Consider the following 17,112-nt stretch of genomic DNA (forward strand, 5'->3'; position numbering starts at 1 on the left):
TGACGCACGTGTCAATTTCTGCTCCAGTCTCAAAATATAACTACTTAGTTAGGTTTAGGAAAAGATTGACTTGATAAGGCTTAGGCAACAAACTACTTAGTTAGGCCAAGGGAAAGAGCAACTTGATTAGGCTTAGGCAACAAACTACTTAGTTAGGCTAAGGGAAAGATCATCTTGGTTAGGATTAGGCAACAAACTACTTAGTTAGGTTTAGGCAACAATCTACTTAGTTAGGCTTAGGAATAGATTGACTTGGTTAGGCTTAGGCAACAAATTAGGTTAGGGCAACAAACTACTTAGGCTTTGGAAAATATCGACTTGGTTAGGTTTAAGCAACAAACTACTTAGTTAGGCTTAGGAAAAGATCCATAGGCTTAGGCTGCAAAACTACTTAGTTAGTTTTAGGCAACAAAACTACTTAAGCTTAGGAAAAGATCAACTTGGTTAGGTTTAGGCAACAAATTAGGTTTAGGCAACAAACTACTTAGGCTTAGGAAAAGATCGACTTTGTTAGGCTTATGCAACAAAACGATTTAGTTTGATTTAGGCAACAAACTACTTAGCCAGGTTTAGGAAAAGATCGTGGTTCGGGTTAAAATAACTTCAGAAGTGCCGTAACTTAAGTACGGAAGTTACGTGACAAATAAATCAACTTTGACATACGTTTCTATGTACACAAATCAATACGATCAATTTTCGGATGATTTCATGAACTGCTGTGCGACTGGGCTGTATTATTGTCATGTTATTCGTTGACCTGAAGTGATCTTTCACGCAGGCCAGGCCTGTTATGTCCTACACTGCCCGTTTTGGTTGGTTGCTCAGTTTGTTTAGATGACCTACTAAAGAAAACAGTTCCAACTAATAATGCAGACTGCTGTGCTAATATGAAACTCCAAAACTTTAGAAACCATCACTTCTCTCTGAAATCTTCAGACAGCATCGCTTCATTGTAGTTTCTGGAGTGGCATCGACTGTCATCTGTGGGACGTCGTTGTAATTTTAATGATTAAATATCTTAAGAATATTTATAAAGTATGAGAAATTCAGACAACAAATGGCAAAAAAAGCCAGTATAAAATGTGAGAAACCATCAGGGTGTTGCATCCTTTATGGAGGCAATGTGTTTTGTGTGTGTGCATATGTCTATTTAATTAGCAGCAGTCACTTGGCCCAGTCAACACACTCAATATGTAGACTATCCAAAAATAACATGACCTGGTAATTATAAAAAAATACCACAAATATGTGATCAGTTTCTTAGTGTAAGTAAAAAGCCAGTCCATTAATACAAAGGAGGAATGAATGTTTATTGAGTTTTCACAATGTGGTCTCATTTAACCTGCTACTGGTTTTGCAGTTAGTGTTAAGAGGTCAGTGCATAAAGAAATAGAAATCACTTAAGTAATAAAGGGATAAGCTTGATGTGGAATGTACCATTGTTACACGATCATCGACTTATGAAGAAGTAACAGAAAAAATGCCTCTAAATGTACTGGCAAAAAACACAAAACTAAAATAAAAAAACCTAAAAGATCTTTCCATCTTTTAACACCAATATAAATGCACACTGTAGAAAATGTTTCCAATTTCACCATAACTTCATCTTTCTCGTGGCTGCAAACACTTTTCTGAATAAATCTAGTGTGTTTTGGTGAGACTGCACTGTAAATAGTGTTAAGTTATATTTGGATGTACTGTATGGAGCACAACTTATATCCTGTGTCCACCGAACAACTCTCATTTTAGCTTAGAGCTCTGAAAAGATGCCGACTAAACCCGAGATCCTGGTTCTTTAGGGGGCAGCCTTACCACACGTCAAAAAAAGAAAAAAGGCTCTGCTGTATTTATATCTTGATGATAATGTGGACAAATATCTGGTCTTGTGATATTACAGGAAACTCCGCAAAGCCGCAGCTCTCTCCTGATAACATGAGGTACAAAATCACAAGTGCTACCTTTTCATTGACTGCAAAGACTACACAGAATTACGATACACATACAAATTCAACTACACTCTCATCAGCTATCAGTCACATAATTCTCACTGTCAAGGTCATGATTTGTGTACCAAAAGATTTCCCTACCGTTAACTTTACACGTGGCGTCCTATAATGAAGCAAACAAGTCACACAATGAAGAACAATTGGGGGGTCCGATATGACATCACAGTTTAGCAGCTTTAACTACCTGATTAAATAGCCCTAATGGTTACATTTGTGAGTGCTTTAGAGAGAGAAATCATATTGGAGGTACTTAATCGCGTTGCTATAGTATGTCAACCTTCATTAAATGCTTTTTTAATCACTACTTTGTGCATTAACTTTGAGGCAATCGTGCCATTGTGACGCCTCCAAAGCCCTTCAAAATTAGCGTGGGGATTTTGCAAAGCTCAAAGCTGCACTGGATGCACCACCAAACAGCTGCTACAACACTCCTTCATATGAAAAACAAAACATTATCTTACTGTCAGAAATCACTCTATACAGATGACACCCCGCTGTCCGCCACAGTCTGGAAAACAATCACAGAAACAAATTGTGGTCTCGTTGTAAGCCACCGTGATTCACAGTTAGCCGCTACCCTTCACTACATTCTTCCACTCGCACAGCTTAAGGTACTGTTGATTCTAGTAAGGCTATGGTCTATGGATTTAGTAAGAATGCCCTCGGAATGTAGTGGTCCTGCGCCTTGCTCATACGTCCCCATCCTCGATCCGAGCCAGCTGCCTCTCCAGCAGCTCGATTCTCTGGCTCTGAGCGAGGACGACAGCACGCAGGGCCTTCATTTCTGCTAACAACTCGTTCAACAAATCGTCCTGAGAGAAGGAAAGAATGAACAAGTCAGTAAACAACTTTGAGCACTAAAAACATTAGTAAGGTCAATGGCCCTGTTCAGACCTGGCATTAACATGCGTCTCGGGTGATTCGATCTCACTTCCCCGCTCTACTTGCAAATAAACACGTAGTAAACACATGACCAATACAGCAGACGTTGGGACGTAATAAAATAGGAATGTAAGTAGTAATATCTTTCATATTCGTGAATTTTGGTGCATAAAAATATAAGGTTATTGTCTACTAGCGGCCCCCAGGGACCTCTGTGCCGTCGGCACCACTGCCTTTCCCAGGCAACAGTGGGGTACAGAGCTTCAGAGATGAGCGGGCGGGTGTCAGCTCCGTGCAAAGCACCGGAACAAAAACGCGACACATCACGATAGTATGATAATAATGTACTTCACGTGCCTAGTCTGATAGTCTGTAGACTATGTAGCCTATAGATAAGATATACGAATGTTGTCTGAGCAATCGGATGTCAATGCATCCTCAGTGCGTCTTGAGTACGTTCACACCTGTATTTAAAGCTGTCCGCTTGTGATCCGATCACTGAGGACGCATGTTAATACCAGGTCTGAAAAGGACCAATATGTCTCGTTCTGTCGGCTCACCTCTTTCTTCGGCCTCTCAGTATTTCCATCCGTCTCCCTCGTGGCTACTCGTGGCTGTGGCACCTCTTCTTCCGTCTCCTTGGCGGCAGAGCAAGATGTAGATGTAGATGTGGGAGCTGCTGCATTGCCTGCTGAAGGCGGGGCGGCCCCAGTCCCAGAGTCCTGCGAGGCGAGCTTTGGTTTGCCTCTCAGGTTGTCTCTGTGCTTGGATGGATGGGCTGAGTACCCACCGCTCAGAGAGACCAGCAGGGGCGGTGCATCCTGCCCAGCGATCCATTCATCGGCCAGGAGAGCCGGCTCCGAGCCAGCCGTGTCCGGGTAAAGGTCTCCCTGAAACAGATCTGACTGGGGAGGCAAGATGGAGGTAGAAAAGTGTTTTAATTTTACAGTTATGGATAAACGACCTGGGCATGCAGAATTCTTTCAATTCCTCTTTTTAAATAATACACAATATAAATAGGTTATTTTAAATTGGTTTTACTTTATAAAGGCTGTGCTTACCTTTCGTGGTACAGTCATAGAAATGGGTTCCACTTTCCTTTCATGCAGTTTGTAGAACCTACAGAAGACCAGGAAATGTTGTTAAAGGATGAGGCTTGCGTATTAATTTTTTTGTCTTGAAAGGGAGGAGTGAGCGGAGGGCTATTCCGTTGGTTGCAATATGCAACCACATCACTATATGCTTCCAAATCCTACACACTGCACCTTTAAAAGGTGTTATTGATAACAGTTTAATGTAGACGGATATTTTTTTTAAATAATACATCTACAGAGCTTTTAGAAAGGTGCCCAATGAAAGTATGGCTTTTCCAAAATGAATATGATTGTGAATTAATCATTTTTAAAAATGTTGGCAGGTCAAAAAAGAATGTTTTGTTTATCTCTGTGGAAGATATAAGACATTTGGCTCCCACTTCTAAGAAGGCTTGTGAGCCAACAATAAAATGATGTTGGTATCACGTGGTATTTCTGGGTCGTCAGTTAGTGTGGCAAAAACAGATAAATGGCTGAGATTGATGGTAAGTGCCTGGCAACGACTTGTTGTGAAGTAAATGTAATGGAATGGGAGAGGGAAAATGCGACATCTAGTGGCTGAATGGTATCAATGTTATCAATATCACCTTTAAAGTAATTAAAAGAATATCATGGAAAACACGACCAAACACATTTACCTGGCAATTTCACACTTGTTGACATCGACACCTCTTTTACTAAGAAAGCCTGCCCCTTTCTGAGGCTCCTTGCTGCTGTGTAAGCTGAGGAAGTGAACATACGGGGATTCGTCTGTCACTTCAAAATACCGGATGGTGCAGTCCCCCTGAAAGTCAGAAGATAATCTAATCAAGACGACTGAACCAAAAATGAATGGGAATTAACACTAATTTTACCATTTGAGTAAATCTGTGTTCTCTCTCCTGAGGTCATACCTTTCCACACAGGTAGACCATGTTTGTGTCAGGGTCATAAAAGGGTAAAAGAACCCCATTACTGGTATCCATCTCCTGTACCGCCACTGGCTCAGAGAGATCCTTCTGTAAACAAAAAAGAAAAGCAAAAAACATTGATATAATAATACAGTATGTACATTCAGCCCACCACACAAAAAACACTGATATTGGACAATCCTGCAAAACCCCTGATTATGTTCAGTGACACAGTTTAACATGATATCTATCTATACATCTACATGTCCATCTACCACATCGACCTCCACACTCCTACTTTTCATCTTACCATATAACTTACATTGGCACTAAATGTTGGCATTGACCGTCATTCGTGCCCAGAATCGTCCAACAGGAACGTAATTCGTAAGACTCACCGTATCCCACAATGCCATCTGTCTCTCACTCATACGACTAAAGCCTGTGGTCAGGATCTTCCCATCTGAGAGGAACACAGCTCTCATAGGTCTGGTGCCATCATGGACCTTCTCTTTAACCTAGGAGAACAATAAGAGACTGATAAGAGGACTAATGTGGAAGCAACATAACATAGCAACGAGGAAAGACGACAGGATTACTTTACTGTGTGTACATGCATGATGCAGTGTAGTATAACTACTTTTGTATGCATCCGCAAACACGGCAAACAATATGAAATAACCTTGAGGACGGTGCCCCGTCGCGGGTCGATGACACGCAGAGCCTTGTCCTTGCAGACGGTACAGACAGCACTGCCGTCCTTGTTCCAGCAGACGCTGTAGATCATGTCCGGGTGGGCATCTCCCATCTGGTACACGAGCTCCCCCGTGCCCACGTTCCACACACAAATCATATTATCGCAGCCTAGAGAGAGGAAGACACAGCGTCCATCAATTCTTTAAGTGCATAAACGCAGGAACATAAAGGAGATTGGTCTGAGAGATCTGTTGAGTTTGTAAACTAAAAGCATGTCTGATATCTGCGGAGCAATGCCATTAAGAGCTTCAAGAGGAGGATCTGAAATTGAGATGCAAGATGTGTGTAAGTACAGTTCTGAAAACAACAGGAAGCCAGTGTGGGTTTCTGAGGATTGGAGTGATGCGGTCTGATTGATTTAAGAGGCTGCAGACAGAGAACAAAGGATAAACCTTTACAGATGTGAAGTGGGGACACAAGACATTCAAAACCTGAGTACAGAGACATAGGAGAGGGGCAAAACAGGATTACTTGACTGTAAGGATGAGTCAGTTATCTTAAAAAGGCCCTGTAAAAGGATTTTCCTCAATCAGCTTGTTACGATGAGCAATCCGGTCCTACATAAAGACAACATTTTCTGCCCAAGTTTGACCAGTTTTGGTTATTTTCACTGGGGATTTCTGTATTTGTGTCACCGGTTTGAACAGGACAGCGTTCAGTTGGAGGGATGATGTCATATACTGTATATAAAGATGGACGACATTACAGCTCCCCAAATGTGAAGCCAAAACATCTCCATCGCCCCCTGGTGGCTGGCTGCAGTATAGATCATAAAGCCCGCCTCCTCCATGTTAGTGGATGGGCCAAATGAAGTCAAAGTACACATCAAATACATTTTTCATAAAGATTGTTTCTGTCATTTTAAGTAGTTCTTCTCACGCTGATGTATGTTCAAGTGTTAATTTTTCTGATGAGTTTAGTTTTAATTAGTTATTTGGTATGCCAAGCGTGTTGGAGAGCTACGTTGGCCAACGCAAATTGTCCCTCTCTAGAGCCATTTAGAGCAGAGCTAGTGCATAGTGTGTGTGTACGTGGGTAACGTTATCGACTCCGGCCCAAGCAGGAAAAGTTAACAGAGTTTGGTTTGTCCGTTCTGGGCTACTGTTGAAACATGGCGGTGCAACATGGCGGTGCAACATGGCGGTGCAACATGGCGGACTACGTGGCGAGGAGACCTGCTCCGTATGTAGATATAAACGGCTCATTATAAGCTTTCGAAAACACAACGATTCTAATTTGCAGGTGATTATACACTTAAGAAAACATACTTCATATTATATTCCATTTCTGCCAATAGATCCCCTAAATGTTACACACCGGTTCTTTAACTCTTGATAAAAAATACTTCGGGTGCTTTTTTCCAAACTCTGACTGTTACAGAGAAATACTTGATATTTGAAACCAAGTTTAAGGGCTTTAATGTAGTTTTTCGCCGTTTATTTTAGTTAGAGATATAAGCGATAATTCGGTTTCTTTGCTTTCATCATGTTTTATCACCTTAAATTTCTACTTTGATTCATATATTAGTATATCACCTTGGTGCCAGCTCTAACTCTATTATTTGCCTAATTTTAAATACACATCTTTATAGTTCAATCTGCCTCTGTGGCTACTTGAGGAATAAACAGAGTAATGGAAGACAGCAGCTCACAATATTGTGTGAGGTAAACGTCTTGTACATCTTGTACGTATGCTTTCCCCGCTTGTGACACACATACCAACATTGAATACATTTTAAAAATGCAGCAGCCTTGCAGCAAAGTAATACTTGTTTTTCCGGTTATTCACGTTCTCTTTTAAAACATGCACTGCATGCCATGAATTGCTGATGGAGGAAATCCAATTCCTTCCTTGTATAATGCAGTAGTATTTGAACCTAACCGTCGCTGAACAACACAGTAAGATAAGAGCTGTTATTCAACTCTCACTATTTACAAACGGTTGGCTCACTTTTCTGTGTTTAGCGCAACACAGTAATGTTGGCAGCCATGTTTGTCAGAGTTATTGCCAGTATTTCTTAAAAAGGGAACATGGAAATTTGTTACGTGGCAGAATTGACTTATATAAAACTCATGCTCCTTTGACATGGGTTGCGTTCGAAAAGTAAAAAAATGTCCCAACGTCTTTTTCTAACCACTTTTCCTTGACCTCAATGGTAAACGTCATGAGGTCAAGGAGAATTCTCATCATCTGACCTAACGTGGACAACCGGTGAAAAATATTACTTCATTGCCACGGTTGGAATTGAAATAAACAAAGGAATATATGATAAATATTGAGTTAATTGTTGGAGTTATTGAGAAGCTGTAGGACGATATACTTCTTCCAACTTCTTTTCGGACATGTAATATTTATTTATGTTGATTATTTGTTAATTGATTGTTTACTGTTCATTTTATTAGTTATTCTTGTTTTGTTTTTTTACTGAGGTATTTGTTACATGTTCGAAATAAATAATTAATTAAAAAATAAAGTGAAACGAAATGGTTGTCGCTGTACACTCATATTAAACATGAATCCCGATTAGTGTATGAGCGTATAAAAATAATATGCAAGATAAGCATATTGTTTATTATTATGAACGGCCGAATGGTGCGTCGCTTTAAATGCTGCGGCCGCAAGGAATTGTGGGATGTTATTCTCTCCTTTCCTTTGGTAAAGGATGGTCCAGTGTATCCTATGCTAAAGGAGATAATAAAAGGAAGCATTGAAGCTCCTTTCCTTAGCATTTGGTGAATTCAAACTGCTCTTGTCATGGCTGCTACTGAGGTAATTCCGGTTCATTTCACTCCGTTAGGAACCTTCCTGAGCTAAAAGGACTATTCGAACGTGACCATGGTCTGCAAGCACACGCCTTCCTTTTTGTTTTTTATGTAAATGTATGTAAAACAACATAATTGGTCTCGTTGCAGGGTGGTAGTTTGATTCATGCTCTCTACAGTGCACACGGTAAAAGAGCAGTGTCTCATCAAGTCATATTTCAGCAGTCACGCACAATCCAAGTAGTGTCTTTGCAACCAATCACGGGGCACAAAAACGTGATAAAGGACGTTACCTGCAGTCAGGAGGATATTGAAGGCAGTTGGGTGCCAAGCCAGGATTCCCACTCTTTTACTGTGTCCCTCCAGGGTCACAATGGGCTCCGTCATTGGGCTCGTCAGGCCCCCGTCTGGAATCTGCCACACCTTCAAACAACCAGACAGAGCAGATATATATATTTGGGAATGTGATCCATTCAGGTGCATACTGATGTCTTATGTGATGCATTTGTATATAATAGCTGATTTTTTGGGGAGAAATAGTCTTCAGGCAGAGCAAGGAGGAAATGTTGAAAGCCGTTATTTGGTCCTAATTTCTGCTCTCATGAAGTTTGAAACCAGTCACACTCAACTAAATATAGTCTTTTAACAGAACTTTTTTCTTGCTCTGGATTAGTTCGACATTATACTCTTATTTGCTTTCTTGCCGAGAGTTAGATGAGAAGATTGATACCACTCATGCCTGTCTTTTCATATATGAAAATGGAAAATGGAATATGGAATATGTGTATTTGCCAAGATGTCAAACTGTCCTTTAAGGTTCCCTAAATTGAGCACTTGGCCTTCAGAATCGTATAGAGTGTAGCAGGAATGAGTCCTAAAACCCGGAAATGAGTTAGCATTTTAGTAATTCTGGTTCCCTCGTCTGGAAGTTAATGGGTTTATTTAATGTTTTTTTTGTTAGCTGCCTGAAATAAGGTCTGCGGTTAACACAAGTTTAAGAGATTTTTGTTGTACGATATAAAATACGTAAGTAAATATCCCACTTGTGAATTTTTAAGCTTTTTTATGTCTTAAAGAAGGCGGTTGCTAACAAGTGGCTAAATGAGACTACAAAACGTCATCACGCAGACTCGTCCGCCTTCACAGCCTCGTTGTGTATAGTCACACACACGTGACCGTGATGTAGTTCATTTATAGCCTAACATTAGCTTTTTACTTCTGGTGATTGCATTCATGCTTCAAAAATCATAAAACTGGTGTTAATTTGTGGAGATTATTTTACTGAACAAAATGTGTAAGTATCATAAACGTTTGTTCGCCACAGTGCCTATTGTCTGCAATAATCCAAAACCCAAAGGAAAAATCCTGTTGGCTTTTTGTCGAGGGAACCAGTGTGATGCTAACTTCCTGGTTGGCCGATAACAATATCTCATCCCTGCACCACTCTAAACCACTATTATTGTCGGAATGAAAAATGGCTTTGAAACAGCATTTACATCATGGGCCACTAAAACACCAGCATCTCTTTAATAGCAACAACAATACTTCCTTTAACTGAAGAAACCACTGCAGGTGTCAGTGGTCTATTTTACACGACTGTGGTAATGGTGACCTTTGTCATAGGCGACAGCGGCAAACACCAATAACTGATAAAGGGCCACAAAACCACCAGCGCACGAGCTTGACAAGCCTTGAAAGTGTTGACCTACCTTCACTGTGCAGTCCTCTGAGGCACTTGCAATGATGTTGTCGTCATGAGGAGACCACTGGATGTCCAGCACCGGTGCTGCATGGCCGCACACTGTGGGACAGGACTGATCAATTCTGCCGCTCTGTGGGAGAAAAACAGAAAGTTAAAGAGGACCTATTATGCTTTTGTGCTTTTTCCCTTTCCTTTAGTGCGTTATATAGTTTTTTGTGCATGTAAAAGGTCTGCAAAGTTATAAAGCCCAAAGTCTACGCCAAAGGGAGTTACTCTCCCCCACAGAAACACTGCTCCTGAACTGCCTGAAACACCTCGCTTCAAGTCCTGCCTTTTCTTCCGTAACGTGGTGATGTCACCGAGTAAGACATTTGCATAATACCTACTTAGTGGCTAGTTTGGCACGCACTCAAACAAATTTAGTTAGAGCAGAGCGGAGTCCAAAGAGTTTAGTTTGCTTGACCAATCACAACAGAGTGGGCCAGCTGACCAATCAGAGCAGACTGGACTTTTCGGGAGGGCGGGGTTAGGTGCTCAAACAGAGGGTGAAAAGAGGTGATGCAGCACAGCCGGTATGAGAAAAAAAAAAAAGTTTTTTGAACATTTAAGCACGTAAACATGTTCTAGTAGAAACCCAAAATACAAGTACGCCCCTGAAAATAAGCATAATAGGTCTTCTTTAAGACACTGTGCCTGCTGGCTAGAGAAACTTTAAAACATTATAGGAATGTAACCTTTGTCCACTATTTGTCTTGGAACTGTAAAAGTGCTGAGCATGAATTAGCCAGACATGGAACGAGGCATCAAAGACTTGCTGACATTTTGCTTTTAGTAGCAGAGTGGAATATAGGAAACAAGATAGAGGCTTTTAAAAGCTATTGATCCACTGTTTATCTGACGCTGAATGTAATGCAGAAGAGGGGGAGTTGAACCTTGCTGATCGGAACAACGAGGAAGGCCCCTCCTCCGCCGGCTTCGATGATAACAGCGATGAACTTGGGGTTGACCGCGCAGAGGGGAGTGTCCCACGTCACGCGGGACACTCGGACATCGTCGATGCAGTGTTCGGCTTTCCATGCCTGGGCGAAGACGTGGCGGAATTTGCTCTGCCTGACCACACCTCGCCGGAAAGACATGTCTGTGGAGGAAAAAAAAAGACAGAGGAATTATGTTGCACATTCAGCTGAAAACAAGACAAATACCAGAAAATATTCACATTTAAGAAGCTGGAATCAGAACTTTTACTTTTTTTTTCTTTAAAAAAATGACTTAAACCGATTAATCGATTATCAAAATAGTTGGTGGTTAATTTAATAGTTGACAACTAATAGATTAACTGTTGCAGCTATTCATGATTTTTGAAAACATGGATGATGCACAAAGACTGAGTTGACTATTCACAAAAGAAACAAAAAACTTTTGGGCTTTAAGAATATATTTCCTTACTTCTGATATTCTGAATTTTACAGATGAATGTGAATTATTTGAAAGTATATGGCAGTACTTATAATAACTGAGTTTTTTTCTTTTAAGTCTTGTTATACTTTTTGGTGTTTGATCTGTGGAATCCCATGTTGGGGATGGGCTAAATGTTTGGAAATAAAAGCTATACACACACATGCTAAATGATGGCTTTTCCATTCCCTAAAAAAGTGGAACAATTTTATGGCTTTCTGCATCTGCGTCCAAAACAATTACCATCTTTGTACTTTCAGTTATTTTCCAGGTTATTTAGCAATATCTTTAGGTTGTCAAGCAAGAGAGAGAAATGTGGCTGTCAAAAACAACAGGCAAATTCTTTCATAGAGCCCTGCCATGATTATACTAATACAGTGATTGGAGATCTGAATATTTTTATATATCCTGGATCATACTTGTATCTTTGTCTTCCTGACCCAGTTCATCTCTCTAAGCACATACACACACCCATACAACACACACCCTTCCACACCCTAACCTCCGACCCTTCACCACATTTATTTTTATTTAAATTAATTAATTTATTTTATTTTATTTTTGTTCTTTTGATTGTTTAAGTATGTGTCCTCCCTTTTTCTCAGAATTCAATTGAAATAACAGTTTAAGATGAAGTCTTGTTTCGTTTTTTTTGTGTTTTCTTTCTCCCCCCTTGTTTTATGTTGTGAAATTTTGTGTAAAAACAAAGAGACAGCTGTAAAATGAAAATACAGTGGTAAAGAATGTGATGATGATTGTATAAGTTGCTGAAACTGCAATAAAAACTAAGTTAAAAAAAACCCCAAAAAAACAACAGGCAAATTCTTTCACACTGGGAGAGCCTGGCCTGAAAAGTACAGTCAGGCTCCAGTGGACAAAAGGGCATGATCCAGCCTGAAACCAAAACATGCTGTGTTAGTGAGGGGGGAAGGGGTTTGGGCAGTCAGTCAGAGCTGCTGTGAGCCAGTAACTCTATATGCATCTACCTAATGATTCACAGTTGTCAAAGCAAATTGTATTTTAGCAGGTATGCAGGCTCCATTTCCTCCAGTAGCTATCATAAAACTGCTCCACATCCATGTTTTATGGATGTTTTATAATGTTATTCTCAGGTATTGTCTTATTTATTGTAGTATTTATTTATCAACTGTACTATTTATAGATTTTAAGGGCTGAGAGAGAGCCAGGTTAAAATGCATTTCACTGTACACTGTACTTTTAAATGCATATGACAAATAAACTTGAAACTTGCTTTGTGTAGTAGAGCACCAAAACTGCATTGGTATTTACATCTGTGTTGCTAAACAGTGCTCTCCTATTAATAATAATAATAATACATTTGATTTATATAGCGCTTTTCTGGATACTCAAAGACACTAGACACAGATAAAATTATCATAAAAACAATGACATCATAAAAAAAAAAAAAAAAAAAAAAAAATCCTGCTATATTGTTACAAAATATCACCACAGTATTGTTTTATGCTGGTTGGTTTCTATTGTTGTCTGCGCACAATAAGAGGAAGCTTTTTTTCAAAAACAAACAAAGGACGTGCAAGCAATCAGACACTTCAAGGATCATTTCTCGAGTACATACAATAAGCATACCTGGCTTTTCGACCTTCTCCTAATTGGGGAAAAAAAGGGATCACCAAAGATCTCGGGCGTGACAAGAGGAGGCCAATAAAATAATCCTCCGCCTCCAGCAGCAGCAGTAACTTAATCCTCTCCTGTGTCCAGGCACGCGTTCACGTCGACTGCGTAGACCTATAACGAAAACACGTCCATTAGAATGAAACACCCAGTCGTGTCATTACCACATTTGCAGCTATTCCCATGTTTGGCTGGTGCGTAATTACGCATAAAAGCCTTTAAGCTGACAGCGCATGATATATATATATATACATTAACTGGTGCTCGATGGTGATGGTGATGGTGATGGAGAGAATAAATGCAGACGGTGTTCGCCTCCGCCTCCCTTTGCAAACGACTGATTTCAAGAGAGGAGCAGGATCCCAGACACTTCCGCTCATGGACGGGATCTATCAAAGACACGCAGGGAGTCAAGAGGGAAATCATCATCCGTCTACATCCGGATTCCGGGCCCGCCAGACCGGATGTGAGTATACTAGTGGAGCAGATAACATCAGTTTTTCAGTCAAATCGTGCAAGTAGTGATACAAGCACCACATTTGGCATGATGATTGCTGAGGGGCCACTAAGCAAATATAAACGACTGGCCACTTGGAAATCCAAGATGGCGACCATTTTTCAAGATAGCCAGCCATAAATGAAGCACTGATCGGAAGATCGACGGTTCGATCCCCGGCTCCTCCAAAGTGTCCTCGGGCAAGATATTGAATCTCAAATTGCAGTGTGTGGCTAAATGAAATGCAGAGTTCCAGTAGTGTACTCAACTGGTAACTGGTGTTAAGAAATGAAACTGTTACTGTATCACAGACAGACATATGGCAACCAAATAACCTCATTTGCATGAGAAGTAATAGACAAAGAGTTTCATTTATTTTAGTTTAGTTAGATGGGAGTTCAGGATACAAGGATATAATACAAGGATACAAAAGTATATGCATAAATAAACAAGTTATCAATGCAATGATATTCTTAGTTTGCTGTCTCTATCCTGTAGTAAAATATACTTAAAATAAATATCAGATTAAGAAAGAAGATAGAAATTATAACTTAACATATAACATGCCATAATATTACAATATAAGAAGACAGACCAAGCATATTCTAACTGTTGTTGTTTTCTTTCCCAACCATACAGAATGGATCGTAATGTTAGGAGGAGGGGGGATAGCCGTCCTAGCCTCTTTGACACAGAGGAAGCAAAAAAAATTAGAAGGGAGAATAGGCCATGGGTTTTGGGGAAGAACCACAGGAACCAGAGATTGCGGTGCAGGCAGGAGAGGTCGAGGAGCTGGTTTGGTTGCCAGGAGATGTGGCTCAAGAGCTGCAAGTAGAGGCAGTCTAAGACCAGCAGATTGAGCCACTGACGGGTTCAGTCTCTGTTTCCTTATTTTTTTGTCTACCAAAATGTAATATAAGAGTACCATACCAGGTTATTACCTCACTAGGTTAAGTGTTTATTAACTCACCGACTAGCGACGGTTGCATTAATCATCACCGGGAGCTGGATAGTGCTCCTCTGCCAAGCTGGGTGTATCTTGCTAAATTAGAACAAATACAGAGAGAACACGTATGAACATGTAATATTGACGTTTTATGTTTCCACAAAGGCATAACATATTTCTGCAGTTGATGCATTTTCATGATCGATGAAATAGAAGGATGAGCCAACACTTTGTTTCAGACTCAAGGGCTTTTCATACCCCCCACGACACATTTACACTAACACAAGTGTGTGTGGGAGTTCTTTGTTGATGTAGCAAACACTACTGCATCTCTGGGAACACTAAGCCCTGAGGGAACATGCACATAAATTCCCCTCAGATAAATGAGAAAGCTTTAAAAAGAAATGGAAGACTTTGTATCCTTTATATAAATAAAGTAATAAAGATGAATATTCTTCATTCTAGCAATGCATCAGCACATTAGATTGCTTGTTTTTTTTATTATCATTTTGAACACCTTTGAAAATCATCTGATCACAGCTGATGTTAGTGATGCATTACTAATTTACTACACAGGAACTTTGAGGAACTATTGCAGGTCCTTCCTTCCTGCAGCTGTCAGACTCCACAACCAGCACTGCTCCCAGTAGACCACTTACACACCAAAAAACTGACAATAACCTGATATTTTCAGGTGGAATTTCATTTCATTCTCACTGTGCAATATCATTTTCCACTTGTGCAATTTTGTTAATAGTCTATTTATTGTCAATACTGTAAATACGGCTCCTATTTTTTATACTTCCTTCTATTTAAATGGTTTATATTTTGTTACACTTTGTTTAGCTCTTTTTTTTTACTGTGTTAGCTGATGCATCTTGATTTTGCACTATACCCTTTGCTGCTGTACACTGCAAATTTCCCCACTGCAGGACTAATAAAGGAATATCTTATCTTATAAGAGTCTTGATTAATGAAACTCTGTGTATATTACTTCTCATGCAAATGAGATTATGCAACATTTGGTTGCCATTTGTCTGTCTGTGATAAGATAAGATAAGATATTCATTATATATAGCCACTGTGGCAGGTGGCCGAAAAAGTTCACTTCCAACACAGCCTAAATAAGCGTAGTTATATATCAGCTAGCTGGTTATGAATGGAGAATTGTTCTTGACTTCAGCTAGCCAGGTTATGTGCATATGACATTTTCATAATAAGCCTGCTAGCATGTTAGCTCGCAACCAATGTAGTAAAACCACATATTTCCAATAGTTGAAAATAATATTATAATATTAAAACTTCGAGACAAAGTAATTGTAATTAACCTACCCAAAATATATAGCGAAAAAGATGTCGGTTCGGACAAACTCCCGGTGCTCAGAGGACTTGACCATTGACGTCCAGAGGAGTTGACATTTAACTGACGTCAATTACTGGTGGGTGGTGTCCGGCGCAATCTTGGTAGCTCTAAAGATTATGATTGGTCCAATCTTGGTAGGTGCAACGAAAGGTGATTGGCTGTCGTAATTCTTGGTAGTCCAACGGCATCTGATTGGTCAAATCTTGGTAGTGGAGCGGCTTCTGATTGGTCAAATCTTGGTAGTGGAGCGGCTTCTGATTGGTCAAATCTTGGTAGTAGGGCGGCCTCTGATTGGTCAAATCTTGTTAGGTGCAACGAAATGTGATTGGCTCTCGTAATTCTTGGTAGTCGAACGGCATCTGATTGGTCAAATCTTGGTAGTGGGGCGGCGTCTGATTGGTCAAATCTTGGTAAGTGCAACGAAAGGTGATTGGCTGTCGTAATTCTTGGTAGTGGGGCGGCCTCTGACTGGTCAAATCTTGGTAGTGGGGCGGCGTCTGATTGGTCAAATCTTGGTAGTGGAGCGGCTTCTGATTGGTCAAATCTTGGTAGGTGCAACGAAGGTGATTGGCTGTCGTAATTCTTGGTAGTGGGGCGGCCTGTGATTGGTCAAATCTTGGTAGCTCTAAAGATTATGATTGGTCAAATCTTGGTAGGTGCAACGAAGGTGATTGGCTGTCGTAATTCTTGGTAGTGGGGCGGCCTGTGATTGGTCAAATCTTGCTAGATTCTTGGTAGCAGATAATAATACATACAGTGCACTTTCATAGACTAAGCTACTGTTGTTACCCTGCACTATATTCAGTTTTAACAGCTTTCTTCATCTCCTTGTATTTTTATATCTGTATTATCTATCTATCTATCTATCTATCTATCTATCTATCTATCTATCTATCTAGCCATAGACAACGCGATTGGCTCTCACCTGATTGATTTGCTCGACCAACAAGAGACAGAGAGCCTGGATGGACCGTGGCCTGGACACAGGAGAGGATTAAATTCATAGATATAATAAAGTTACTGCTGCTGGTGGCGGGTTATTTTATTGGGCTCTTCTTATCAAGTCTTTGGTAATCCATGAAGAGGTCGAAAGCCAGGTAACGTTAT

At 40.3% G+C, this 17,112-nt stretch overlaps 1 protein-coding gene across 2 annotated transcripts; it reads right to left on the minus strand.

Annotated features, from left to right (window-relative positions):
- Positions 1-1,289: 1,289 nt before the first annotated feature.
- coro1b (coronin, actin binding protein, 1B) lies at positions 1,290-14,740 on the minus strand. 2 transcript variants are annotated; one of them, XM_037758804.1, is made up of 12 exons: positions 14,667-14,740; positions 13,156-13,314; positions 11,025-11,230; positions 10,100-10,222; positions 8,684-8,813; positions 5,555-5,736; positions 5,271-5,390; positions 4,876-4,980; positions 4,621-4,766; positions 3,950-4,007; positions 3,449-3,793; positions 1,290-2,818 (listed from the first exon to the last, which is right to left on the minus strand). In XM_037758804.1, the coding sequence occupies exons 3-12, from the start codon at positions 11,226-11,228 to the stop codon at positions 2,696-2,698; spliced, it is 1,536 nt and encodes a 511-aa protein (XP_037614732.1). In that variant the 5' UTR covers positions 11,229-11,230; positions 13,156-13,314; positions 14,667-14,740; the 3' UTR covers positions 1,290-2,695. The 2 variants fall into 2 exon arrangements, with proteins under 2 accessions (XP_037614732.1, XP_037614731.1); XM_037758803.1 differs by lacking the exon at positions 14,667-14,740 and adding an exon at positions 13,453-13,599 and having other exon boundaries at positions 1,294-2,818.
- Positions 14,741-17,112: the final 2,372 nt, after the last annotated feature.

The sequence above is a fragment of the Sebastes umbrosus genome, chromosome 22 (genome assembly GCF_015220745.1).
Source record: "Sebastes umbrosus isolate fSebUmb1 chromosome 22, fSebUmb1.pri, whole genome shotgun sequence".
Taxonomy (NCBI): domain Eukaryota; kingdom Metazoa; phylum Chordata; class Actinopteri; order Perciformes; family Sebastidae; genus Sebastes; species Sebastes umbrosus.

Coding starts and splice junctions, on each gene's coding strand:
- coro1b (XM_037758804.1), bottom strand. CDS start 11,228: ATGTCTTTCCGGCGAGGTGTGGTCAGGCAGAGCAAATTCCGCCACGTC. Junction 5,391..5,554: donor GACGGGGCACCGTCCTCAAG/GTTATTTCATAT, acceptor TTGTTCTCCTAG/GTTAAAGAGAAGGTCCATGA. Junction 4,981..5,270: donor AGATGGCATTGTGGGATACG/GTGAGTCTTACG, acceptor TTTTGTTTACAG/AAGGATCTCTCTGAGCCAGT.